The 27,987-nt window shown below is 35.7% G+C and overlaps 1 protein-coding gene across 5 annotated transcripts in view; it reads right to left on the bottom strand.

Moving 5' to 3' along the window:
- Nucleotides 1–1,124: 1,124 nt before the first annotated feature.
- The window catches only part of STXBP5 (syntaxin binding protein 5), a 108,085-nt gene continuing 81,222 nt past the window's right edge, over nt 1,125–27,987 (bottom strand). The window contains exons 20-28 of one of the 5 annotated variants that reach the window (XM_051613694.1): nt 26,429–26,488; nt 26,287–26,334; nt 19,569–19,619; nt 15,264–15,503; nt 13,507–13,876; nt 10,924–11,089; nt 10,000–10,111; nt 7,443–7,663; nt 1,125–6,737 (exon numbers count right to left, since the gene is read on the bottom strand). In XM_051613694.1, the coding sequence (XP_051469654.1) occupies nt 6,696–6,737; nt 7,443–7,663; nt 10,000–10,111; nt 10,924–11,089; nt 13,507–13,876; nt 15,264–15,503; nt 19,569–19,619; nt 26,287–26,334; nt 26,429–26,488 (1,310 nt within the window). In that variant the 3' untranslated portion in view covers nt 1,125–6,695. The remainder of the gene's footprint in view (nt 6,738–7,442; nt 7,664–9,999; nt 10,112–10,923; nt 11,090–13,506; nt 13,877–15,263; nt 15,504–19,568; nt 19,620–26,286; nt 26,335–26,428; nt 26,489–27,987) is intronic. The other 4 variants (XM_051613696.1, XM_051613695.1, XM_051613698.1 and 1 more) reach the window with 4 other exon arrangements.

Genomic DNA, 27,987 nt, shown 5'->3' with positions numbered 1-27,987 from the left:
CAGTCCATTGGTGCTGTGTGCAGCCCCGCAGTCCACATGGGGAGGAAGCTACTCCTGCTGAGCTGCTGGTGGTGGCAGAGATTACCAGAGCTAGTGAGGAGCTGGAGATAGTGTGGCAGCACTGAATACCTTCAATTTAATTGGGCTGAAGTTAAAATAATTTTTTATTCCAACAAACCATCCTACTTATAACTCCATGTGCTGCAAAGCTCAATATTCAGTATATGTAACTATCATACTGGAGAAAAAACAGGAAGGGAGGAGAGGTCTGGAGCCAGCAGACTTTTCTCACAGATGAAATCATGTAATAATGCATCTGCTGTGCCATAAATATAGCAAAGTAATGATCATTACTCTTCTCCCCATGCACCCTGGATTCTTGACGAAAACTGTCAAAATACAGCTACAGAAAATACTGTGCTTTACTGTGTCTTTGTAATATAAATGACCTTAACTTTTCTCATAGCTTAAAAAGGACATCCGGATTTTACATCATCACTATCATGATGCAAGTTTCAGAATATTTTTAGACCTGCTGGCTGTAGGGAGGTGGGTGTTGGCCTCTTCTCCCAAGTAAGTAATGACAGAACCAGAGGAAATGGCCTGAAGCTGTGGCCAGGGAGGTTTAGATTGAATATTAGGAATAATTTCTATACTGGAAGAGTGGTCAGGCACCGGAACAGCCTGCCCAGGGAGGTGGTTGAGTCACCATCCTTGGAGGCATTCAAGAAATGTGTAGATGTGGCACTTCAGGGCATGCTCTAGTGGCCGAGCTTGTGGGTTTTTTGTGGATGTTTTTTGGTGGAGTGTGTGGTGGGTTTGTTTTTATTTTTTTTGTTTTTGTTTTGTGTTGATGGTTGGACTCTATGTTCTCAGAGGTCCTTTCCAACCACGACAATTCTGCGGTCAACACAGACCAACCATTTTGCCTCTTGTGCTCCTTAGGGGCCACCCACTGTCAGCCTGGCTGCTACTGCCTCAAGCACACACCACTCTGCTCATTATAAAGTTCACCACACCAAAACTTAAGCAAAATGAAATGGCCTCTTTTGGCAAGGAGTCATGGTATACTCCAGCCATCAGGAAAAGAACTGCTTGGGAAGAAAAGGAGTAAACCCCACTCATTTCAGGAGAGATTTGAATAGTTTATTTTGCCCAGTCAGAGCCCTTCAGCATAATGACACATTCATATACACATATATGAACTTTTTTTTTTTAAACATTAATGTATAATACATTTTAAATTTAAAATACCAGCTGCACAGGTATTTTTATTTACAAAAATATTCCATACTTAATTTTTAAACTTTGTTATGATGACATATTTCAGTTCAAGTACATGTAAGTAAAATAACTCTATGCAATCTAACATAGTTTTGTTTGTAACAGTACAGTTTGCAGTTCTTATGAAACTATATTTGTAGACAGATGGATTTGCAACCCTACCTAAAATGCATATTCCAGTAATCACCCTCAGAAGAGCTAGTGGGGCTCAGCAAGACTTAACTGAAGAATAAGTTGCAATGAACAAAAATAAAAAAACACACATGTCCACACTAACATATACATAAACGAGAACTGCTACACATCAAGCATGCTCACCCACAAGTGGGCAATGTTAGAAAAATTTACTGATTTTTTTTTTATTTCCCCCCCCATGGTGTTGGTACAATGAAACAGTAGCATAACTAGAAAGCAGCATGTTTTCCTAGTTCTATCCACTACAGACAGCAGAGTTCAGGTCTAAAGTAACACAGTACTGCTTATTTACAATTCTGTTTTAAAGGGAATATTTAAAACATGTTCCCATCCCTCCCTCTCCCTTTGCATCACCTATTACTGAATGGTAGTGGTAATCCACATACAACTCCTTATATGTTTTCAACTGAAACAGTTTAACTTCCAGTTATTATTTGCCCAGTAACATGTAACTTAGGTACTAACAAAAACAAATACAAGTGTAAAAGAAAGCTACAGCTCTAAGACATAAACATTTCTAGGTGCTTTACATGAAAAACCAAAAAGAATACTGATTTACACCTTTCGTTTGATTGTTCTGTTTGGTTTTTTTTTTTCTCTTTTTTTTCAAAGGAATGATCACATCCTTCAGCCTAGACTTTATAAATTATAAAAGAACCCAGAAACACAGGACACTCACCTGGCTTGAAACAACAGTAAAGTAGATGATATCCAGCACATCTTTGTAACATGAATAAGAAGAGAAATTGGCCCAGCTTGGCTTTTCAGTGAAAACAGAAATAAAATTGGTTTAAGCTGATTTGCCTACACTACACTTTTTTTTTTTTGTTGTTTGTTTGCTTTTGGTTTACTTACTTCCTACCCTCAAAACATCACTTACTTCTGTCTACAAAGTATTTGAAGGTTTGGTGGTAGTAACAAAGCTATCAACATCGACCCAAAAAGATTCTCATAAATTACCCAGGAAATTGGCTAGAATGAAGAAAAGGTTCAACCAACAAGTCTCCCTGCTACTCGGAGAGGGCAGCAAAGTGCTGCACACCTTCCCCTCGTCCCCAAATTCAGCTGCTGTTAGTGCCCACCTGGGCATGTTAAACCACGATGAGAAGGAAAAGGGCACTTCAGCCACAGACTGCAAGTTTTCCAACATACTAGGGATACAAAAAAACCCCACCCTAATTTACATGTAAAGTGCTGATGTGTAATCAAAATGCATATGTTACTCAAAGAAAATAGTTATTGGGCAGACCTCACTTCAGTTTCAGGGAATTTCAAAAGACCAAGGATTAGAGCTGAAATAAAGTCTTTCATGTATATACCTAAAGAAAAATAATGGAAAACAAGTCAGCCACAGACAGCAGCTATTGAGAAAACTTTTACATTAGGCTAGTTTTCTGAATTCACTATCTTCCCTCTCCATACTTAGGGAATTGTTTAAGAAAGTTCAAAATGGGAGGTAAAAATAAGACTATTTTCTGCAAAGCAAAATTGGCTATTTGTTTTCATTGCTTAGTAAATGTATCATCTCCATATGAGATATGAATGTATTCATAAGCTTAAAACAACTTCTTCTATGGATAATATACATACTTTAAGTACTTTGACTTAAAAGTCGAACATAACTCTTTTTAAAATTAAAGGTAGAGGTGTACATATAAAATTATTTAAAACTAAAGGTATATTCTTAAGCAGTATGTATAAATATAACAGATTTTATTGTATTATCTAGTAACAAATCTGAAAGTGTTGCAGTAATTTATAAACTGAATGCAGACACAAGTGCCTTTGATTAGATTCTATAGTGTATATACTTGTATATACATATTTTGCTAAGAAAACACACATTCTAAATGATAGTCACATAGTTAGCAAATGTGCCCAAAAGTAATCTGTTCTAAAGTCTTTACTGAATGTGTGTGTTTATATACAAATAATGAACCTGATCTGCACAAATGTAGAAACAAAATTAAGGAATAAAATACCACGATCGAATTAAAGTGCAGGAAAAATTCAAGTTTAAAAGGTCAAGTAAGATCAGTGCCATTAAGCAAAAAAAACAACCAAAAAAACAAAAGGACAAAAAAAAGGAATACAGAAAGGAAAAAATAAGGAAATGAACCTGCTTCCAAAAATCCTCCTTTGGATGTAGCTTTCCAACGTGACCTGCCATGCAAGTACCACCTCAGGCAAAAAATTTTACATAAAGACAGACAAGGAACACAGCTATATATTACTATATTTTATAACTGACTGTATGCTGAAGAACAAATCACTGGAAATGCCTGTGGTGTAACACTTTCAGACTCATTTGGAATATTTACACATATCAACATTCAAAAGTTACAATTTGGCAGGACTAGGGCGAAGAAAAGCTTCTTCAGTTTACAGTTCCTAATGAGACACACTACATATAAACAGACAGGTAGCAGCAGTTTCTTACACTTCCATCAAAAAAATGTAGTAGCTCAATTATATTTTATAGTTTTCCAGACACTCTAAAAAAGTTTCACACAACTAAAATGCTAGCAAAAAACCCGGGGTACTTCCCCCTCAAGGATTTCAATATACTTTGCTGTACAAGAGGTGCACCACTAATAGCAGAATAAGATGCAACAATGCGTGTACGATCAACTTCCTTCCACAGAGAAGTAAAAACAAACATTTTGGACCAAAATTGTACATAGCCCCTTTTGTTGACCAAGAACTATTTGTATATTCATCTCCCCAATTTTCATATCTAGAAACATGCCCTGAATGTGTGCAACAGAAAAAAGATTCAACTATGGTAAATTCTGTAACGCCAAGTAAACCACTACTCTCCTTGTACTGGCAGATGGTTTCTCATTGCCTCCTTTTTTTTTTTTTGCTTGCTGGTGGCTGTCAAATGCTTCTTGATGGGAAAGTTAAGTACACTTTCCTTTCAAGCCAAGGTCATCTTCCATTGAACTGATAGCATGATTTGCTGAAGAGTATTTTTGCCATCCTCTCCCCAAGAGTCTGACCAGATTAAGTTTCCAGGATTCTGTTTCTCTGAAATACAGTTCATCTTCACCAGGTCAAATAATCATCAGTCATCTCAATTTATAAATGTGAATTAAGGAAGGGGACAAGTGTCAGCTAGGGTGTTTTATTTTTGGCAATGGTATGGATAGTAGTTTATCTTTTTTTCTGGATTTTTAATAAAATGGTTTTATTTAAATATGCATTACTTAGTCACTAAAAAGAAATTAATTAACATGCAAAGGCAAAACTTGCATGGCAAGCTAAGTAACTGGATAGAACATTGCCTCAGTAGATATGGGACAGAGTCATCAAGAACTCGTAATGCTGTTTGTTCTAAAAGTCATGTTCTCATTTTTTAAGTTCATCAAATTGTGGACATGGTATGGCATTGCCCTCATACTGGCAACAGAATTCACTTGTCTTTTTTAATTAGATATTGCTGTAAATAAAAATCAGAAAGTTTATCACTTTGTGCTATAAAGCCAAACATCTTTGCCTTTTGTTTGAAAAATGAATTAAGCAGCATCAGTAAGTTCAGTATTTTGCATCCTTTAAGTGTTCTGTAAGGTTGCCTTATTTATTTACCTGCAACATCACTTTACAATCACAGATATAACCAAGGTTTTGCTTTGGAAACATTTGGGATGTGTGTGAAAAAAAGACAGAATGTGACGCTTGGAGAAGCAAACCCAAATGATTAATTTCAGACAATGCAGACCTATCAGCTTCTAAGTACTCACTTTCAGAAAACAAAACCAATCATTAACTATTCCTGCTTTCAGGGAAAAACCTCTAAATTGTTTGAAATGTAAATGATTATTTTAAGGAATTTTCTCTTTAAAAAGAGCTCTAGTAATTCTCACTGTTACAGCTTTAGTGCAGCAGCCATTAACAGGTTAGGTCAGCTGTATTATTTACCCCACCTAAACCGAACATTATTTCATCCTGAAGTTGCAGTGGACAGTTACCACTGCCCACATTGAAAATACTGCTTTGGGAACTAAATCCAAACTTTAGGCCAACTGCCTTTAGTACTGGGTGGGCCTGAGATACATACATGTAAAACAGATCTAGCTTAGAGACTTGCTGAACAATATCTTAACAATTATTAAATTAGATGCTTGCCATTATTCATATATCAGCACTTCCATGGAGCGCAAAACTGTTTGAAAACCTGAGTCCAAGATTATTAGATGTCATTGTAAAGGACTAAAGGGGTATCTAGAACATAAGTTTTGAGCAAAACTATTCCAGCTATTTTAGTTAATGGCTGTAAAGACACATTCTGTTAAACATTTATAAAAATTCACAGCATGAATGGAACCCACAGCCAATTCTAATTGGTATACAAACTGAACCAATAACTATTTTTTGGCAAAAAAACCCAAACATTTAACTGAATTGAAGTAAAAGTATTCTTACCACAATGAAGGTGCTACCACATTTCACACTGCACAGCCATAACACAAATGAAAACTCCCAGCATGACACATTCCAGTCATATTATTCACTTGACTTTTTAATGTAAAAATTGTGTATTCTCTTATTTTGCACTTCACAGAATATTATGTGGATACAAGAATACTAGATCAGGGGTCCAAGAAAAGACTATGCACAGGTCAACTATGTATACAATTTTCAACATGAAATCTTCGAAGCTTCCAGCTTTTCCGATGAAAGAAGTGATGACAAACTTCAACTCTTCTTCAACAATAATGGTAAGTACAGAGTCCTAGAGAGTGTAAGTGTAAGTCAGCTACTGTCCAGCAAGACAAGTTTATTCCAGCTCTTGGACCCCTGATTTATTGCCTCTCCTCACAGGAGGGTATAACACTGGCAGCAATTACAATAGCACAAAAACTTTTGGCATATGAAATATTAACACAGGATTGACCCTGCATTGCCCCTGCCCATCCCACACTACATTTTCCCTTTACTCTCTCTTCCCCATGTTCTAGTTACCTTCTCTGTTCCAGCTCTCAGCTAACCAACACGTAAGAAACACTCAAGTTTGGTTTTTTTGTGTTTCTTTTAAATATAAAGCTCCTCAGTTAAAGCCATGACTGAGGTAAAACAGTGTGTGATTTGTGCTAGGAAACAACAGCATCCAATGGTGAATACTCCTTTTAATTTCAATGGTCCTGCCAAAATTAATGAAAAACCAAGACTCTCTCATCAGGACAAAATTAAACAGATGTAATCGATGAGCGTCATCAGAATTGGTACCACTTCTTGTCTTTGTACTTCAACATCATCTAAAAAACAAATAATTATTTCTAATTACTACTGTAATGTACTAAAAAGCACAATGATATAAACAAATTACGTGCTTAACAAAGCAGAGTGAGAAATGGAGACTTTAGTAAGGCTTCTCTGAACTGCAACAACATTGCTCAACAGTGAGGGTTTAGCATGATGAATTTTCTAATGGCAGCATCGCTGCTGATGATCTAGTCTCAGATAAAGAAGCTTTTAGGAGAATGGGAAGGGTGCACAAGAGTTTAGGGAATGGAAGCGATCTGCAGCAACACAGAAGAGAACAGCCATCTATCCTATGTAGCTACCGTGAAACAAATTAGCTGGGATTCATGTGGTTTGCATACAACAACTGGATCTTTAAGAACCACAGGAATCTCACAGAGAGTATTACTCCTATCACTCAATTCACTGACAAATTACTTAAGTAATGAGAACTGAGCCACACGTTTGGAAGGCTACATGTCACTCAGGCAGCAGGTATGCTCTAGACCAACCTGTGGTAAGACAAAGCTGCTTACATTAATACTTCATAATTGGGAGTAAAGGATTGATAGATAAAAGTGAAGTGTCCTTCATCAATGATACTGTGTTTCATTTAGATACCTAACATGCCTTTTTAGAAGTGAGATATTCGCAAAACTTGCATTTACTTGATACAGAATCAGTTTCATCCTTTTGATTTAACTTGTCAAAGGACTCACCTCATGAGCATGTTTAGAGAAAGAATCAGCACTGTAAAGCATTGCTGCAGTTTTTTCTTCCAGTTCTCCTAGTTTCTGTCCTCTTTCATCTAGTGCCAACCGGGCTCGTGCTAGTTCACCAACTACACCAGATGCTGCTCCTTTGACACCTTCAATACCCCCAGGTCCTGGAATATGCTGGGCAAGACTTCTTGATGCCTTCCCAGATGCTGATTCTCCAACTAGAGGCATTGACAAAGCAGCAAAAAAACAATAGTAAGGTTTCAAATCATTACTATTAAATGCCAATGTAATTAGTTTATAAAGAGGTGTCATTTCTTTGCACAGACACTGAACTCTGATAAAGGTGCCTACAAACAATACTCACTACTCAATGTTACTAGATGTTACTACTTTAATAGAATCATTAAGGTTGGAAGGGACCTTAAAGATCATCAAGTTCCAACCCCCCTGCCATGAGCAAGGAACCCTACCACTAGATCAGGTTGCACAAAACCTCCTCCAACCTGGCCTTTTTTTTAAAAACCTCCAGGGATGGGGCATCAACAACCTCCCTGGGCAACCCATTCCAGTTCCTCACCACTCTTATAGTGAAGAATTTCTTCCTAATATCTAACCTAAATCTCCCCTCTCTCAGTTTAAAAATAATAATAAAATTGAGATTTTTCAAATGTATTTCAGGCTTTCCAGGAAGGTTATAAATTACAACCTTTTCACAGCTTGACTGTGAAATTAGAACTCTCTCAGTAGTGCTGGCATCACAGTTATCAACAGACTTGTGCTGGTAAAGTGGCTTTTAACAACACAGCTTCATTCACAGGGAAAGTGTTGGGAGTTCCACAGACTAAGCAGGAGAATTTTAACAACACAAGCTGTGGTCAGTTCTAGAAGTGCTTTGCTGGTGTAGCCAGCGAGTACAACTCCACCAGCAGAAGCTTCCTTTGATGGAAGTTCAGTTTTAGATGCAGACACCTGAAGATGAAATGTCTATTCTCTCATAACTGTAAAAATCTTGTAAAAAAATTATATATGCAATACAAACAATGAAAAGGCAGTACAGTTGTAAGATCAGCTCATCTTAAACATCCACAAATGGTCAGCTGAACAGCTCTCTAGGCTCCAGTAACTGCACTGGCTACATCTCTTTCCTCATAAGGGGGCATCAGCCACCTAATTCTGTCCAGACACATAATGGACGTGTCAATCTAACACTGAATTGTACACTCTACAAAAATTTGAGTGAATGCTAGAACATTTTTGGATGCTTAAGTTAAACCAAATAATCTTTAACTTTTTTTTTTTAAAAAAACAATTAAACTGTATTTTTTTTTCCACCTCTATGAAATATAAACTTATTTAAGAAGTTTTGTTGCAGTATTTCAAGATTTTGTGATTTGATCTTATGCTTCTATGAAGAATAATTTAGATTTCAAGTAACACTATCAACACTTCAATCTTGAGGGTTTACAGAAAGAAAATAAATAATTTAATTTACTACAGATTCTGCTGTGACCCTGCTATTAAATATGACAACTTAAAAGACATCTGAAAATGTCTTTAAAATAGTAATTGAACTTACTTTCAGGCTACAATTCATTAGGCTCTTTTCCCCCAAGTCAATACTATTCTCCTCTTGAAGATCTAAGCCAAAACAGGTCTTTCTATCAAAAGCCACAAAGCCTGAGACTGAGTTATAAAAAAAGCTAGTTATGTCCTCAAAGATAGGTTAGAAGTCAGGACAAAATGGTGGAAACTTGAAATGAAATAAACAGATAGCTTCTGTAGCTAGAAAAAGAAAGGACTCAGGGAGCCTTGTCTGTTTTGACAGCTACGTTTCATGTTAAAAAGGAAACAGTTCTTACAAAGAAACTTGCATAATATGTGTTTAATCTCACAAATATCTGAATAAGTGGAAGATATTGTCCTTAAATATATTCAAATGCTGCATGTAACCACAGCAAAGAAAATGAAAAAGAAAAAAAATAAAGCTGTGATCAAAAAAACAATGAGAAAATGATAAGGTAATAAAACCTCCCAAATCTGAATGTTACTGTTCTATGAACAGAGAAGTGAATTGAGCTGTCATACAGTTCTGTCCTTGCTCTCATTCCTTAGGCATCTCTGCACAAGCCTAATGAGGAAAAAGAATCTAGCCACTGAGCTGAAGTAGAATGGAGTTTTGATTTTCTCACTGTCCAAAACAGTGCTCTTCAGAACCAGCCCCTTTCAGTTAAACAGCATTAAGAAAATTATGGTCAGAACAATACACTTCATAAGGACGAATAAAATAAGATCAGTTGTCCTTTTGTTTGTTTCATAATTTACTCCAGAATAAACGAGGTAAAGAAGCCTATGAAAACAGAGCACCAAGCTTTTCTCATCTTGCTGGTAAGGTGTACAGTACAACAGCTATGAAAAAGCAGTTGTTATTCCCCTTTTTTACTTTCCTCCTTGCACATGTAATGTCTGTCCTATTAACACAGGTAATGAATTTCTCAAGGATCACTTTCTTTCTTGAGCAGAAATACTAGAAAAGTAGTGAATACTAAAAACTTACAGAGTTCTTCTCTGTCAAGAGACTGTGCCCCACCTCCGAACAGGCCTTTGAAGAACCCCCTGTTTGGTGCTTCTGGTGTTTCTACAGGAGTGAAGAGTTCACCCAGCATTTCCTTTGTAATGAAGAGACACAACAAGATATACATTATTTTTCACAGAAATTAACAGAATATCCTTCCACTTTAAGGATTTATTTTGTGCATTTGAATTTCAAAATTAATACACTTCATTGGGTATCTGCCTTTGCCAGGTGACTTAGGAAATAAAACATATTAGGAAATCAACCCAAACAATCAGTTGTGAATGTTGGAAGCTTATAGCTCATGGAATTCAGTAACAAAGAAATGGGTCCAGTAAAGCTGTATTTACCCCTCAGCAACTTGGGCAATACTCCTGATTTTGTTCTGTTAAAACTGTATCTACAAAAACTCTTATCTGTGTGTGGTGTAGAAGTAGAGCTTACAGCCTGCACCTCTGCTGTTTCAGTACTCCATACAGCTCCCAAGCTGAAGCACACCTGAGAATCTTTTCAAGCTGTTAACATCCCTGAAACATAAAGGCTTCCTTCAAGTATCTGGAGTCAGCATTCCCTGCTTGTGTCAGCATGCATCTCCACAAGCATCAAATGAACAAGGGAGCTTTGTTAACTGCACACATTAACCAAGGAATTCTCCTACCAATCTAAAAGGAAATTAAGTAAGAAACTGTTTCAAATACAAGAGGATGGACGAAACAGTAAAATTTAAGAGTAGGAGAAGTGATTAATCCTGCAACAGGCTATAAAGCAATAAAAATCAAGACATAAAAGCCAAAATGCTCAGCTTTATGACAAACTTAATTACTGGAAGCATTTTGAATCTAGAACCGTGAACCTCAGAGTATACCTATGTCAGAAAACAGTAGGGTTGTTTTTTTAAATCATTACCTGAAGATTTTCACATGTTTCTTGACTGTAGGTGAGCCTCTGTATTTCAGTTGGTGAGACAAGATAGAGTGCTTGTCCATTATTGGTGAAGCAGAACGTTCTGGCTATCCGCATATTGGTGAGTGGCAGGTAATATACATCCAACAACGGCCTTAAACTTGGCAAACTTAAGAAAAAGAATTTTAAAACCTCATTAAATATAGCAGGGTTGCCTATTATTTACCAAATTGCTAATTTTCAAACTGCAATATATTATTTTTTTTCTTCACCATCTACGTAAGTACCGCGTAAAAAGGGCATCATTTAATGCAATTACAAAATCTCAAAGCATAAATATGAGATTTCTCATGATAGCACCTCAAAAGTGAAAAATACAAATCTGCCTCACAGATACATTTAAAAGCATAATTTACATGATAGTCTGAGCATGAAAATCACAGATTCACTTCAAGAACTATTCAGTAATTGCTAACTAAGTATTTTGATAAGTATCTGCCAAGTTTATAATTAAACATCCTGCCTCTTCTCTCAGGTGAAGAATTTCTCCTTGACTAAAAATACAAGTCCAAAAGATCTCTCCTTAAGATCACTTGGAAACATACAAGGGTTTGCTTTCAAAGGAAGGCAGAATTCAGTACCCTAAATCAACAATCTTATGAATGATCTTTACCTTTTTCTGTCTGACTGCACATTCAAGAGGACATCTTCTTAAAGTTTGCTTACCTTATATTTTCTGATTCTGCTCATGTCACTGCAGTACTTACTGCATCAAGCTACTGAAGAACAGATACAACACTCTGGCTGTAACAATGCTCTTGCTACCAAACATTCCTCTACCTCAAAGTAATAATGCAAGTAAGAAGCGACTGAACACTTGACGTCTTGATAAATGTAATTTTCTCAAGATGTTACTGTCAAATGTACCAACAATACATGGAGCAGCTTGTGCTGCAGATACCATCTGCATACAATAATTTCTAGAAACTGAAGAGTCGGGAAAGGGGCAAAGTGAAGCTGAAAACAATGAAAAACAAATAGGAAGAAAACACAACTGTAACTGTTGGTCTTTTGTGTGATACTGAGATTTCTAAATGCTAAGCTTGCATTTTAGAGACTGTGGATTGTATCTTAGCAGGAGACTTCATCTATGACAAACAAAGGGAAGGAGAACCGGTAATGTGACTTTGGAAGCAAGTTCTACAGGTAAGAAATAAATAGAAATATTCCTCTGTCGGCGTATCACCCAGAAATGACACTTCTGTGGTGCATCTATCTAAACTAAGAATATCCCTAACAGTGAGCTAGTAACAGGGAAGTACTTTGTTTCAGACAGATGGAAGCACAAAACATAGACCTTCAAGACAAAACAAAAACATTAGATGATACCACAGGCATGACATCTATGACAGCATTTTCAGAGCAACAGTCTTCAGAATCAGTCTTATTTAAACTTATATTATTCAACAAGTATTGGGCATGTTGGGCATGATACAATACTCGGACAACTCTATACAAACAGCATCATAAGTCCACTTCCCAGCAGGCATTCATGCTTATGAAATGGAGATAATACTTGGGAGTTCAACTTCCCTACACAATAGAGTAACTCAGTATTTTTTTTAATATATGGTACCTGAACAGTATTAACTAGGGAAAAAAAGAGTACTTGCCTGCACGGTGAACAACATCTTCTAGAGATGTTTAGAATATATGTTGGGATATAGATCAACGGAGTTAAAAGACTGAATCAAAACTTATTTTTTGATTGTAGCTTTAATTTTATTCCTAATAATTTCCTGAATAAGTGATATTTTTAGGGAACTTCCACAGCTGAGAATTTGTTTTCACAACGTTAAACATAGCCTTCTAGGAATTTCACTGGCACACTTCTATAATGCCAAGTTCCACATTCATCTTAGCATTAGCCAGGACTAAAATGTAGGTGTGAGGATATAGATATACACACACTGCTCTTCAGAATAAAATGGTGTTTGGAAATATTCAATAAAGAGGACCTATTAAAATTATGTAGGTGACATGTAAGTACATTCAATTATTACTTCTACATGTTTAAATTAATAATTTAAACCCCTGACTTTAGATGCCTTATTTCTATATTACAACTGCTAGCAATTAATCCTGCCGTCATACCTTGAGTTTAAGGCCTTTAAAACATGAGCAAGCTACATGACAAAAAAGGTAAGCTTGAAGCATGAGTGTGATGCAAACAGCTGCACAAAAATATGCAGAGTTGCAATTAGGTACCAGCTGAAGGTTTGGCTTAAGGCAGTTTTCTCCATCAGGAAGTAATTTCACATTTCAGAATCCTCATCATCTCAAGGATCTATATCACACGTTTGGAACTACGTGTTGAATCAGGGTAGGTTGAGCAAAGCTGGTAAACTTTTTCATAACTAATAAAAATGCATAATCAAAAGCACCCAGGCCCAAACGTTAAAAGTTCATCAACACTGAGTGAATGTAAATTATTAAAATTTATATTCTTAAGGCAAAGGCAATTTTTTACCTAGCAGAAGACTATTTGTTCATTTTATATTTAAGTTACTTTCAAACAGGTCTTACCTGAAAGTCATAATATGTCCATTGGCACAGAAACATGCAAGGCAGATACTGTTACTCAACGACACTATATCTCCACGAAGAACAAAAGAAGTCTCTGTTATGTTTTGCTTATAAATACAGTTCTGGGATGGCAGTGAGATAACTTTTGCTTGCTTTTCCGAACATATCACTGCATATTGGTTTTCACTGATTTCCTGAGAGGAAGAGGGGGACACTGAAACAGGTCGTCGCTTTTTCGATTTTTCTTTTTCATCTTTATCTTCAGGAACATTGTGTTCTCTCCAGGGTTCATGTGCTGGTGGGACCAAAGATCCTGTGGTATCCAGAAAAGCCATTCTCAAGATTGCCCCTTTTAGCCTCAGGATCGTTCCTAGGAAAAAGAAGTTGAACACCTTTCTAAAACAGATCTCTTAAATTGTTTTTCAAGCTATGAAATATTCCTTTAAGAACCTAAAAAAGTGAAAACAGGAACTTAGGCCTGCCTCTGTAGCAAAGCAGACGTACCAAAATCTCTGGATGTTTATCTAGAAACCAATGAAGCACACACAAGAAAATGAAAATGTTAAACCAGTTTTCAAGGGTTAAGTGTATACATACTCTTCCATCAGCTTCAACAGAAATGTATATGTTTATCGAGAGCAAAGCTGGAATGAATATTTGTATTCAAGTTCAGTATCACAAATGCAACTAATTTAAGTAAGCACTTCCTCTTTCTTCAATACAGACAGGTTCAGAAACAAGCAGCATGAGGGTTTTTTTGTTCAAGTTCACACTTGAATCCACTTCTCTCTAGCATAAACTGAAAGAGGAAAAGATTTTCCTCCCCACTGCTTAAATCCCTGTCTCTACAGGCCAGATAACGCTTTTATTTTACTGATATTTATTCAGATGCAGGTAAAAACATGAACATTTGACAAGCGCACAAAAAATCATAAATGTGCCAGTATCTTTTAAGAGTAATGATGCAGATGCAGTGATTAAACATACTGTCTGGTCTGCAGCCTTGCCTTTAGGATCATGTTACCAAATCTGAATACTGCTGCCAGTACCGTACTCAAGAAGCACAAATCAAATATAGTCTAGAAGTTACATTATTCCTAATTACTATTCGAATCAAATAGGATTGCCATTTGCATGTCCTGATACCATCTGTGTGAGCAAAGTGGAGCAGTGCAGAATGTTCTACATGAGACAGAAAATCAAAATCTATACCTAACAGCACATTCAGCAAACCATTAATATATAATTACAAGAAAATCAGGTGCTGCGCATCAGAAAAGCAAGATACAAGACTTCTTACAGCAAACCAAAGGAGTATTTTATCACTAACATTTAAAGCTAGTTGTTCAATATACAACCTTTAATTTGTATTAATTTGTATTCTCTTTTTATGATGCAGAAAAACTGAAAGCTACCACAAGAATAAAAAAAGATAAATTGAACCTGTGAAATACTCTTCTTTGCTGCTATTTCTGTTTAATAATTGTCATGTACTACATGAAGGTTAGAAAACATGAATTTCTCAGCAAGCATACATTAAAGAGGTATTTTTATATTATACAAGATTATATTTTCAATTTTGCAACTTTAAACCTCTCGTAGTGAAGTAACCAATCTAGACTATTAACCTTAGTAGCTAAGTTAATTAAATATATGGCAGTTTAAATTAATCCATAATTAAGAAAAAAAACATTTTAAAATAAAAAGAATGAAAATAATACTTCATCAAAGTATACTTTAACCCATTTTGTACATACCACTAGGAGAAACAATTACTGGCTGAAGAAGTCTCTGCTCTCCTCCTGGGGGTAAGTTCAGTACAATGACAAGCACTGTCCCCAGGGTGGTTCCAACCCAGAGGCATGGAGATGGTGACGTATCAGCCTTTCTTGTGAAAGTCTCACAAAAATGAAGAGCTGAAATTGCCTCACGTGACTCTTTATCAATGCTAGTTACACTAGAACTCCGAGATCGACTGAAAGAGTTGTCTTTGACATCTGAAAATAAATCAGCATGAATTAAAAAGAATGGCAAAATGCAGGCATTAGGGTAATTCAGATTTTCTTTTTTGTTCTTGAGCATAAGGTATACACTAGCTAGCATTCTACTGATTATTACTCCTGTATTCTTCCTTAGGCATATTTCCTGTTGGCCCAGTTTTCAACACTGTATGCTGAACAAAGAGCCCAATTTTACATTATTTTTTGCACATGTTGTTATTAGGTTATTATGAAAAATTGTTATGCATATATATTTCTGTCTTCTTGGGACAGAGAACAACCGTCATCATCAAACAGGACTCCTCCTTTACAAAAAACCCCTGAATTACAAGCCTCATTGCCAATTAGTTAATTGATCAGATTAAAAAACACTGGCTTCCATGGAACATTGTTTAATAATCTTAAAAAGCAGCAACTATTTTAGTTTAAGAACTGCAGTGATAACCAGACAGCATGGTAACATGTAACCTGTAATGACTCACAATTATGTCCTCTTTAGGAAACTGTATGGATAAGGTCTAGCAGGCTATTTACACACACCTGGAACCATTACTAAGAGAAAGATCACATGGTACCAAATGCCACCTGACATTGGTAAGCAAAGCTGAAGATTTCTGGTTTAAATACTATATAAAACGTCACCAATAAACTTATCAGGTTGTTTTGTTCATTGCTTAGCAAATAACGTCATAAAAGAGTGAATTCTAATATTAACAAAAGACTCCAACCAATAAATGTGTTGCTCCATTCTAGCTGTGTACTGTTTGTACATGTGGTACTTAACACATCAGCATGCCTGATTTTAGCACAAGACAACCCTTACTAGTAAAAGCTTGATGCAATTTATATGACTTATTGTTATGGACCTTTGGGGATAAAAGGTCCAATGGATTATGAGCTAAAGAACACTATATAATGACATACTTTCTGGAAGTATTATTATGATAATTTCATTAAAATACTGCAAAACTTTCTACAAATAACATTTCACATGCATTTGAAAAGCATACAAACTAGTTTTCAGCTGACTAAATACAGGCATCTACTCAACACAAACAGTTAATCTTCTCAGGAGATAATTGTCTTATTCCAAGGATAGCAAAATTATTGTCCTGCTGAATTTTAGCTAAGTCAAATGTAAAATGTGGATTATAAAAAGAAACTGTCAACCACTCAAATGTTGACATCTGAAGTTTTCACATTTTAAAAAAATCAAATCCAGAGTAAGACAATGAAAGATATTATTTGTTTAATAATTTTTCTAATGACCACAACCTCTTAAGATCTTTATTTCTTCAGGCTTGAATAGGTACTTAATGTTTTTTCAACTCTAATATGGATTAATCAGTCTGAATATAATCACGTTAGCTGCAACAGGCATAATATTGAATGTGCATTTGTTGAGTTGCATCTGGTTGAATGACTGAAAAGCATGTGTACAAATTCCAGAGCATTGGAATGGACAGGAAAAACCCTGTAAAAATTAACTTGCCAGACAATACAGGCATTGAGGACACAGGACATTCATCCAGGAAAGAGAACTGAGGATAAGGAGTTTAAACACATTAATGTATATAATTTATCCTGAAGTCAAGAAAGAATGTATGGTTTGTTAACAGAGTAGTTTCAGATGAAGAAGAAACAAAAGTGTGAAGAGCCAATACACACCGCTTCATCAGGATGGAAAGATGAGGCTCTTCTGCACCACTAAACCAAAGGACAGGACCTATTGGCAACGGTACCTAAATTACCTGGATTATGACACTGAATGGTGTAATGTTCAGGATAGCTTCTGTTTTAGAAAATGGAGGATAAATACAGAAGTGCATACTTTAGATTTTGTTTTGGCTATTTAGGGAAGAAAACGGGTAGGTTAAAGATCTAAAGACAGAGAAGAGGAATTTGAAAGAACAAGATCACGGAAGAACAGGTTTCAAGAAGCCATGGAAAAAACAGAAAATGATAAGGATAATGAATTTGGGAGAAAGACATTTCAGCTGTCTCCTAGAGTCAGCAGATACAGCCACTGAAGTGACAAATAAATACAAACAAGCTGACAATCTCTGAAGCACACTATGCAAAAGCTCTCCCACTAGAAGTAAAGACAGAAGTAAAACAGAGATTATGATTGCCTGAGGAAGTTATTTACAGACCTGAAAACCTAGAAGAATTTTACATGGAACAAAATGAGGCATCTAAGTGCAGATATCCACATATGCACAAAATCAAGCAAAACCAGTTAAAGGATATTACAATTTTGAAGCTACCAACTATTGTAAGTATACCAGTAATGAGATGACAAAAAAATGTCATTATTTCAGTAGAAAGAACAGCAGATATTAAATAATGTAGAAAATGCTGAAACTTTTTCAGGATTGGAAAGTACTGAAAGACTTTCAGCATTCTCTTTTCTCCAGTCTTAATTAAAAAACAACAACAAAACACAATCAAAAACCACCACAAAACTTCAAAGTACTTATTGCTATCAAAGAACTGGGAATAAAGCAGCAGAATTGGAATGAACTAGACAATACTAAAGTACAAATGGGGTCTAGTTTGCAAAGTATGATAAAATTCACCCTAAACTGAAATTATTCCTAAACCATTAGTAAATATTGTAAGAAAGAACAGACACAGATGGAAAAGAGAAATAATATTTTCTGCTCTTTTGTGCCACAGGGCCATAGTTAAATCCCTCTAGTGCTGGGCTCAAGATGAGGAAAAATTCCAAGTGCAGAGGAGATTAACGGAAGTAATTCTAGATTCAGACAACATAACTTAGAAAAGGATCTTTTGTAAAAAAAATTATCTACAAAAGCAAAGATGAGAGACATGACGACAGCTTTCAACAGCATACAAGATGGTTAACAAAAAGACAGGGAGTTGTCCTTATTCATTGTGGAAAGGATGAGAAAAAGTTAACAGGGAAGCACGGAAGATTGATTAAATTATAGGAAGTTTGTATGACTACAAAACATTGGAACTTTCTGTCTGGGATTTTTCTAAAAACTTATTTATCAGAGGTTGATGAATAGATGAGAGGTTAGATTGTCAGTCATCTGGATCCTTGCCATGACAATGGATTAAATGATCTCTGAGGGCTATTTCCAGTTTCACATTTCTCTGAGCAGAGCAAACTGTAATTGTAAATCAGGGTGGTCCAGCTCAGCCTCAGGGCATCACAGCGCCATGGACTCCTTCCTTGCTGAAAGCAGCAGCTCTCAAACACACGGTTCTGCAGCTGCCAGTCTGACCCTGGTCTGTCTTCTGCTGGGGTTGCGGAAGTAGTTCTGCTGCAGGAGGGAGAGCCAGCTGTGGCAGGCAGAAGGGAGCTTTCTCATGCAGGCTGTAGGTCTACAGCTATCCCACATCTTAAGAGAGGAAGGCAGGGGACTGGATCTGATCTACAAGTTGCAAGTCAAAATACTAAAAACCCCAAATAAAACTACTAATTTGTATGCTGCCTTACTTAGGCAATATAATGACCTTCAGTACTACAGACTTCACAACTGAACTACTTCTTATATAAACAGGTAGTGTGCTTTTTCAAGAAAAATAAAATGCTCAGACTGGTCATCCATCCAAACAGCTGTGTATTATTTTCACTTAGAGAGAGTGGTCACAAGATAATTAACATTTGTAAAACTATGTCCAATGGTTTGTTGAGTGGACCTCAACATATCCTGTTATCCTTAAGATACTTCATTTTTCAATTTAAAATGTATCAGATGGTTGTAAACAGGCAACAATTTTCCTTCCATGACCTGCTTATTCACACTTTTGCTGTCACAGCACTTCTGATGAAGTGAGTGACAAATGCCTAAAAACTGAGGAAAGTGTGATAAGCCATGTACAAGATTTGCAGGCTTACCTTATGATGACAGCAATGACATTTTGTGCCTGAGAGCCCCCAAAAAGAGTGGAATTAAAATTTTAGTTCTATACTTCAGATAAATGTAACATGAAGTCATGAGAGTTTACATAATTTAGGACTCTTATTTTAACATACTCACATTCTGTAAAACAGTTTTAGAAAAAATAAAATCAACTATGTAAACTTACCTAAATCAGGCTTTAACTCAGTTGGCAAACTTAGCTTCCTGGACATCTTTGCTGAAAAGTGAAGTATATCCTTTTTTAAAAAAGAATAAACATGATTCTCCTGGCCCTTACTGGTCTTTTTCCCAATATTTATCATTGTTTACTACAATAATTGCAGTACTTAACAGGATTTCTACTAAAGCAGAGCTTCCCTTCCACAAGGGATGGGTGCAAAATAAGACATGGAAGATACCAAAATCCCCAATTACAGCATTCTATGATTTTTGCCAAGCTTCACTCCTCCTCAGGCTTCAGGCAGGATTGGATGAATTTTGTTTTGACTCAACCTCAAGTTTTATCTCCTCAGGTGAGAGGACAGAATACAGACTCTTGGCTATTGGGAGGATGTGTACTGAAGTTTACATAAAGTTAACATTCCATCCCCTCCTTCTGCCCTACTTCCTGATCACACCTGAGATTTTTAGAACAGAGAAAAGATGAACTTTTAATTATGCTAAAATGTTAATCACTCGTAAGAAGTACAGCCTTAAAAGAATAAAGACATCACAGGGAATAATTATAAAATCAGCAGCACATGAACACTTGTAACGCTGTCAAACAAAACTCAGTATAATTTTGTCAATACTGCTGAAGTAAAAAACTAGCACTTGAACTTATCCCTGACTTGGAAGATTATTTTTGTAGTAATGGAAATCTTATGATCCGTTTAAAATGCAGTCCAATACTAACAAATGCTAGTATAATAAAAGTCACTAATAAACTCGTAGCCATAGATTCCTCTCATATTTCTTTCAACAATTCCTGCAGAAGGAATGATTTTTTTGTAGCTTAACTACTAGACCAGTGCTATACCCTGAATTTATTTCCCAGCCACATGCTTGAATTTTGATATATAATTTAATTCTCCATGATCACTATAAGGGGGATACTTCTCTACCTAAAGCAGATATAGAGAACAGCCTCATAATTCTAGGAGTACCTTGTAATGGATCCCAGTCATAAACCAGCCACAATCTTGCTGCTTCTCTCAGATAAAAATGGCAATAACTCATTCTAATTAAAATTCTAACAGAAATCACTCTTTTCTATGCATCCTGAAGAACAGCATGTGATTTATAGTTACTTCCACTCCTTCAAAAAGTGAAATACTTCGTTGTATCATCAATTACACTCATCAATATTGCAAATACTAGTTATCTGAAGAGTTGAACAGTTTTATTCCTGTCATACATTATAAAAATTTGAGAATAAGACTCCAAAAATAATCTTCCCATTTCCTTCACGTGTCAATGTTATAAAGTATGTCCTATTAAAATCAAACTGAAATTACTGCTTCTCAGAGTGAAATGCTAGTCTCTTTAACCTATTTTAGTGCATGCTGAAACTGCAAAGGGCAGTCTGCCTGCATTTTCCACCCTTATCTTTAAGTTGGCACCGGCATCTACCTAGCTTAATCATGAGGCCAAAACACATCTAAATGGTTTCTGCTAAGGGTTGTTTTCAACCAGGTCAACTCTTGTTTCAGATACTAGCAAAAAAACACACTATAAAACAGCACTAATGACCAGAAACATATCTTTTTGCTGTCAGCTGGAACTTGCATCAACTTGAAAAGAGATAATGAACCTTTATCTGGAATTGTGAATTAAAAGTTGGGTGTTTCTTATCCTGAGACTTGCTTTCTGTGTTAGATATATAAATCATAAAGGCTGAAAAACTGAATAAAAGCCCACAGTAAGCCCACAAAATAATTTTAGTTATTTTTGGCTTTTCACAGCTTTTACAAAACAAATTTGTCAAGAAATTTTCTTCAACAGTGATCTATGCCTCATTAATAGAACAAGAGTATAGATGGATTATTAGAAAGGATGTCATTCCTAGAAACTGTGAATTACTATGTTGTGAAAAAAAAATAAATTAAAAACCCCCCTAATATGTCAAAAACATTAGTCATTCAAATGTAAATAGGAAAAAAGAACCTATTTGCATAGCAGTAGTGCCACCTTGTGTTTAAAGAAATAAATGCCTAAAGATGCCATTAGAAAATAGGAGTATTTTGTCAGCTAGACAGTTTTTAAACTAAAATTACTTAGTAGAAAAAACTTTGCTTGTATTCATATCTAGCTTATGGTTTACGGTGTTTTTTGAAAGTTCAGTTTCGCTATGCCTCAGGTGAAAACCAGCAACATGCTAGACAACTTCTACAACACAAAAGATACACATCAGAGAAACAGAAAAGGTTGAATGGAGATTTACAGAGCAAACACACCATAGCATGCTTTTTACAAGTCACACATAAGGACACAGGTGATGGATACTGATCCTGCTGGGTGAGGCTGACCTCAAGGAGCAGCTGTCACAGTTTAACACCTCTGTTGGTGGTGGTCAGTGAAGCATTTACAGCCAAGACTACCTTCTGCAGCTGCTGTGAGACAACGAGAAAGACTGGGGAGCTGTTTTGCTCCTCCTGGCACCCTCCTGCTCAAGGCAACGATCCTTATTATGATTGTGTTTAGACCTACATTTAATACACCACTACATTAGGAAACCTGGAATCATACGCAGGCATATAGGTATTCTCCCTGTTGCTAATATATATCATTAAATGACTACATGAGAGAGTATGATATTGTGTAAGTGTTCAAAAACAATGTTCAGGATTCTTGGAGATTTCTCATAGGTCAGGCTTGAGGGGACAGGTGTTAAAATATGAAAGGTTACCTTGGCATAGTGTTATATTTCAGCATAGCAGGCTCAACCAGGTCAATGAAGAAAACCTGAAGGCTAAGACATGACTGAACTATCAATATGAAGATGTGGCTTAAAAGTCAGTTACATATTATTTGCAGTGGTTTATCCTGAGATGGTATTTTACAATGTATAGCACATCAGTTTGAAAGCTATAGAGTGATTTCTCACCCATTCCCTATTTAAGAAAACAGCCTAAACCCTTTAAAAAAATCCTCTACAGATTATAAAGGAGACAAGTGTCTTGGTGTTTCGACAGACATGAGAACTTAAAGCCTATTTCATTGAACATTTCATGAGAAATATCTAAGCAGCTTACAATTTGTTAAAACATACCAAAGTTTCCAAATTATTCTATATTTGACAACTACACAGAAGTGAAAGATTTACATCACCAATTGCAAGATGCTTAAAGAACTGACTCTTGTTTGCTCACAGTAAAACAACAAAATAGTTTATCAATGCTGAAACCTCTAAATTTGATATGATGATAAAATTTTAAGATAATACAAGAAAACATATACTTGATACAACAAAAATCAAAGTATTAAAAACACACTGGAAGCAACAGTCTTACTCTAGCATTAGGACAAATGGTATCTTATTATAAGCAACTTCAATATTTGATTCCATGAAAACAATATTCACAGCCAATGACTTTAGCACTGTTTGAAAAATGTAGGTGTACACTTAGGATGTAACAAATGGGAGAAACCTTATTTGAATAGTAACAGCAGAGATTATACAAGTCTGGAGTTAAAGCTACTTTGCTTAGATCTGTCCACTAATACAGTTTTTGCCATTTAAAAAAATGTATGAACTGCTGAAAACAAATAAAAGCAATTTTCCTGAGAAGTATTTGACTGGGACAGTTATGAAGGTCTCAGCCTCCAACGTATTGTTGAGCACATTTAGTAAAGCTTCTTCTAGCAAAGGGATGTTACAACACCTCTTTACTTCTGACCCAATTTGTAGCTATGTATTTAATCACATATATCTTTCATGCCAAATCATTAACTAACCAAAGTTTGAGTAAAACAGCTAAAGATGTTGCTTCCACTGAAGTTGGATCTCAAAAATGTTCTATAAAAATGATATAGTCTTAGAAATTAAATACTTCCTACTAATTCTTCTTCCTGTATTTAGAACACTTCTCTGTACTACTTCACAGCACATTTTACTCATACTTTCAATTATTTGCCATTCCTAAGAGAAGCAGCTGTTTTTAATAATGGTCACAGTATTTTCTATAACTTCCAGAAATTTTTAGTTACATATTGAGGTTAACCAACTTTTCCAAAGTTCACCTCTGATGGAAACAAAAGGGAAACATGGCCAAAAGAAACATAATTCACAACAGATCTTTGAGTTACTATCCATTCCTTAGCACATAACATTTAAAACTAAGTATTTAGAAAAACACAGAAGACAACTGACCTTAACCATAGATGTGACAAAGCTGAAGTGTTGGTACATGAACCAATTATATTTCATTTATGCTATTGTTGCAGTCAGGTAGTTTTTGATCCTTTAACAAAGCAAGAATCCTTGTCTGATACTATCACTAATTACAGAAATCTGTAGAAATGAAGAAGTCTCTAAACAAGTGTCAATAAAGTGATTGACACTGGCTTCATATTTCTAAACGCACATTCATTATGTTACCACTTCACAGGCCTATTCCTGAAATGAAATTACTTCTCACTTTGAAAGCAGTATTCCCTGACTCACTGTTCCCATGTGACTAAACACACGGGAGTGATATTAGCAGCAACTGAAGTTATCAATGGAAACAATTCTTGTTCTGTTTCACAATCCATCTGACAAGTTGTATGACACACATTGATAAAAAAATGGAAAGAATCCGTGAACGGATTGAACTATGTGCCAGCGCAAAGAGCTACAACCATGCTAGATACATCAAATTCACCCATGTGAACACAGCTGATGGTAAACAGTTTGTATCAGACAACACTAAGTTAAGGACAGTGACATGTTTTACAAAACTTGTTGTCTGTTCACATTTAGTTAGCAATTCAGTTTAAAACAATGGGATGCAAAACCATGCAACTATTAACAGCAGAGGTGTTTTACTTATGTGAAAGAGCTTAGAATGTAGGTTCAGAAAGACTCATGCAGAGTAAACATGCCAGATAAGGTACAGAAAACGTGGCAGTGGAAAAAGTATTCAGTGCACAGCATCAAGTCACTGAAAACTCAAACAGAACACAGATAAAATAATTGTCAATAAACTGCAAGTTGCACTGGTAGATGCTTATGAATTACACATCAAACACATTATTGTCTCAATTAACTCTGCATTTAACTTACACACTGAAGAATGCATCACTTGTAAATAATTGTTTTGCTTTTTTAGCTGTGAAAAACATTCACAATATTTTCAGTGGAAGGGCTTCAAGCTGAAACAGTTGTCAACAGTTCTACAGAACTGTCATTAGCTTGTTTTATTAATACTGTAACATTATTCTTAGAAAAGAAGTAGGGAACAAAGTGAACTCACATGCAAACTTAATATGTTTTTTTGCACAAGACAGGCTGTCCTAAGTTTAGAAGAGACTGCTTTGGAACAAAAGGGAAACATTACCTCACCAGCAGGCATTGATCTAACATGCACAAGATTAAGTGTTGGTTTTCTCATTAGAAGAACTGAACATAAGTTTCTATTTAGCCTGAACTTCATTTAGGAGAACATATCAATCAATACTCATGTAAATGATACTATTTATTTTTTTTAAATTACAGATTAATTGACATAATATATTATTTACAGCCATTTGTTTTCTTGAATTATATTCAGGCTTCCACTGTTTAAGAACTGATCATCCCTAGTATTTCTGCTATCACTGCAAGGAGGGCTCAACATAGTACTGAGCAAAGGGCATAATCTTGCTGTTTCTCCTTCTGTAACTCAGATTCCAAAGATGACTTCACCGTATCTCATTGAATTTAGAATGATTCTTTGCCTCAGCAACTGAACTACAATGAAGGTGATCAATGGTTTAGGATAAAAGTTGAATTGCCAAACAGCAAATCAAAGGGAGACTGTAGGAAAAGAAATTTCTTCACCCCTAGTCTTAAATGCATGGTTCAACACAACCTATTAAATACTTAAGCAAACAGCTTTACTATAGAAATTGGTTTCAAACTTTTGATCTGACTAAAGAGATAAAATGAAAACCTCCTACAATAACATATTAATGTACTAAACAAAACCACAATGAAACATTAACACAGTGATTCTGAAATTAAAATAACCATATCCCAGTTAAGTCTCATCCCCAAAATTAAATCATACAGTCTCTTGCCTTCATTTATTTAATGACCCAGTTTTCAGAAGCTGAGTTAATTTTCATTCCAACCATAGAAGGGTTCAATCTACCTGCATACAACATATTCCAAAGAAAATTTTGTCACCAAATTGTTAGCTATAGGGTATTGTGTCACTGTTGGATGCAGAGAAGTAAATACCATTCTGGAACAGTCATGGGGAGTATAAAAGACCAAGTCCTCTTGCAGGTGATTAAATGAAAACGTAACACATTCATCTTGACCATAGTCATATGGAAGTCTGACCATACAGCTATGAATGCAACATATACAAAGATATTGAAACAGCCACACGTTCTCAAAGAGAGCATCACCTTTGCAGAAGTAGTGGAATAATGTTGTGTCTTGCATAGACTGAACTCTTAGTATGGATTAGAATTTCACCGATCCAGAAAGGAGAGAAGTGCAATTGAAAAATCGGAGAATTTAACCCACCAATATCCTTGATTTTTTAAAAAAAGTTATTGTGCCCAGTGTATTTAGTACAGAAATAGCCCACAGAATTACCAATTAGCATAAAGAATGAAAAATTTGAATTTTATTTTTTATTTTGCTGCTGAGTTAGTGTTGCATAGAGTAAGGCACTGGATTAGGAACAGAGTAGAATTTTTCTAGTTCCTACCTATGTCATTGGCTACCATCTTGGAAAACTTTCTGCTTTTGGTCTTCACTGTAAATAATATTTTAATAAAAAAAAGAAATCAATCTAAGTGTATCAAAGTATGAACTGAAGAAAAAAACTATAGAAAATAAAAATACTGTACCCTTTTCTATAAAATTATTCATTTTTTGGTCATCATCAGAATTGTTTGGTGAACCAGAACCTATGAGTGAAGACAGAATGAAATGGATACACAAACATATACCTTTGACATAAAACCAATGTATTAATACATGCATTGAGTTTAAGGAAGATACAAAAATGTAATAAAATACCAAATACTGATACTGGTATTCTCTGTACCTGTACCAGATACTGTAAAGTCCAAAATACTTTTATATGACAGGAATTCTGCCATACTGAGATTAAATACAGAAATTATAATGCAAGATACAATGATGCAAGTTTATTGCTAGAAATATTGCCCTCATTGAATAAAATGTTTACATTGAATAACTACACTTCTGTACTAATCACAGTTCCAGGCACAAAGATTAACCAAAATTATGATTCATGGAACATAGCTGTAATAATAAAGTTCTGAAAAATCTTTTTTCCAATGTAGTAAGACCCTGTTAGGCCACAATTCTTCAAATATTCTACAGACAACTCAGACTGAATGCTGTCACCTGGGATTCTTCTGAATCCTTAATACAGAAAAACCAAGAGCAGCTATAGGTCACAACTTGAAGGCTTACCATTGTAATGAAATTAACAGTTCAACCAAAAAATGCCAAATTTAATTGGATTTTATATTGTAGAACTATATGGTTCCACAATATATATATTTATATTGTAGAACTATAAAGAAAAGAATGCAAACAATTGGACACTCATTAACATAAGAATTTGACAGTTTACAATGCAATACAGTGTTTTATGCATCAGATAAATGCCCCCAGAGCCTAAGCTTATTACCCTTTAACTTCCTGAGCAAAAGGAGGACATAGCTATTATTTCTCTTCCATTTTCACAGTGCTTCTCTAGTTCTCTGTTACTAGAACTGTAGGATACTCTCCTAACTTGCACAGGCAGATAATCCCTTTCACATTCCTCTCACTGAAGGAGGTTCAATTGAAGCTAGCTTTGACTTCTCTTCACTGGGGCATGGAAAAGTAGAAGAGGTGGAAGATCTGGATCACTTGATCAAATGTAGACTTCAGCCCAAAGAGTGGCTGGCCTTTTTTCTGGATCTTATTTTAACAGTCAAAGCCAATAACACACTCAATTACCAGTCCCATCCTCCAATTTTAAAGCTAGCAAAAAGCAAACTTCTGTACTAGTCTATCGTCCTCTTAACTGGAGAGCCTCTAGACTGGAAAAAGCTCATTTAAATCTGTCCTCTGTCCTGCACCTCAAGCTCACAAATACTGTGCAGTTGATTTCTCAGAAATGTCCCCTCTTACCTATCTTAAAACAGAATGCCATTTTCAAGCTTCTTTCCAGTCTTGTTCTCTTGCCCAATAAAGCTGTAAAACTTAAACCAAACCTAAGGAGCTGCAGCTCTTCTTTCTTCACAGATATCACCAAATTATTTCCATGTCAGGGAGATGCCTTCCTCCAAGTACCTTTCTCAAAGGAAAACTGGAGAAGCCTGCATGAACCTTATCTCATTCACTGAGAGCTGGGAGGAGAGGACAGAACCAGGGGAAGCAAGGCACT

The sequence above is a fragment of the Apus apus genome, chromosome 3 (genome assembly GCF_020740795.1).
Source record: "Apus apus isolate bApuApu2 chromosome 3, bApuApu2.pri.cur, whole genome shotgun sequence".
In the NCBI taxonomy this organism is placed as follows: domain Eukaryota; kingdom Metazoa; phylum Chordata; class Aves; order Apodiformes; family Apodidae; genus Apus; species Apus apus.
Note: the sequence above shows the minus strand (reverse complement) of the source record. Positions and strands in the feature narration are given on the sequence as shown.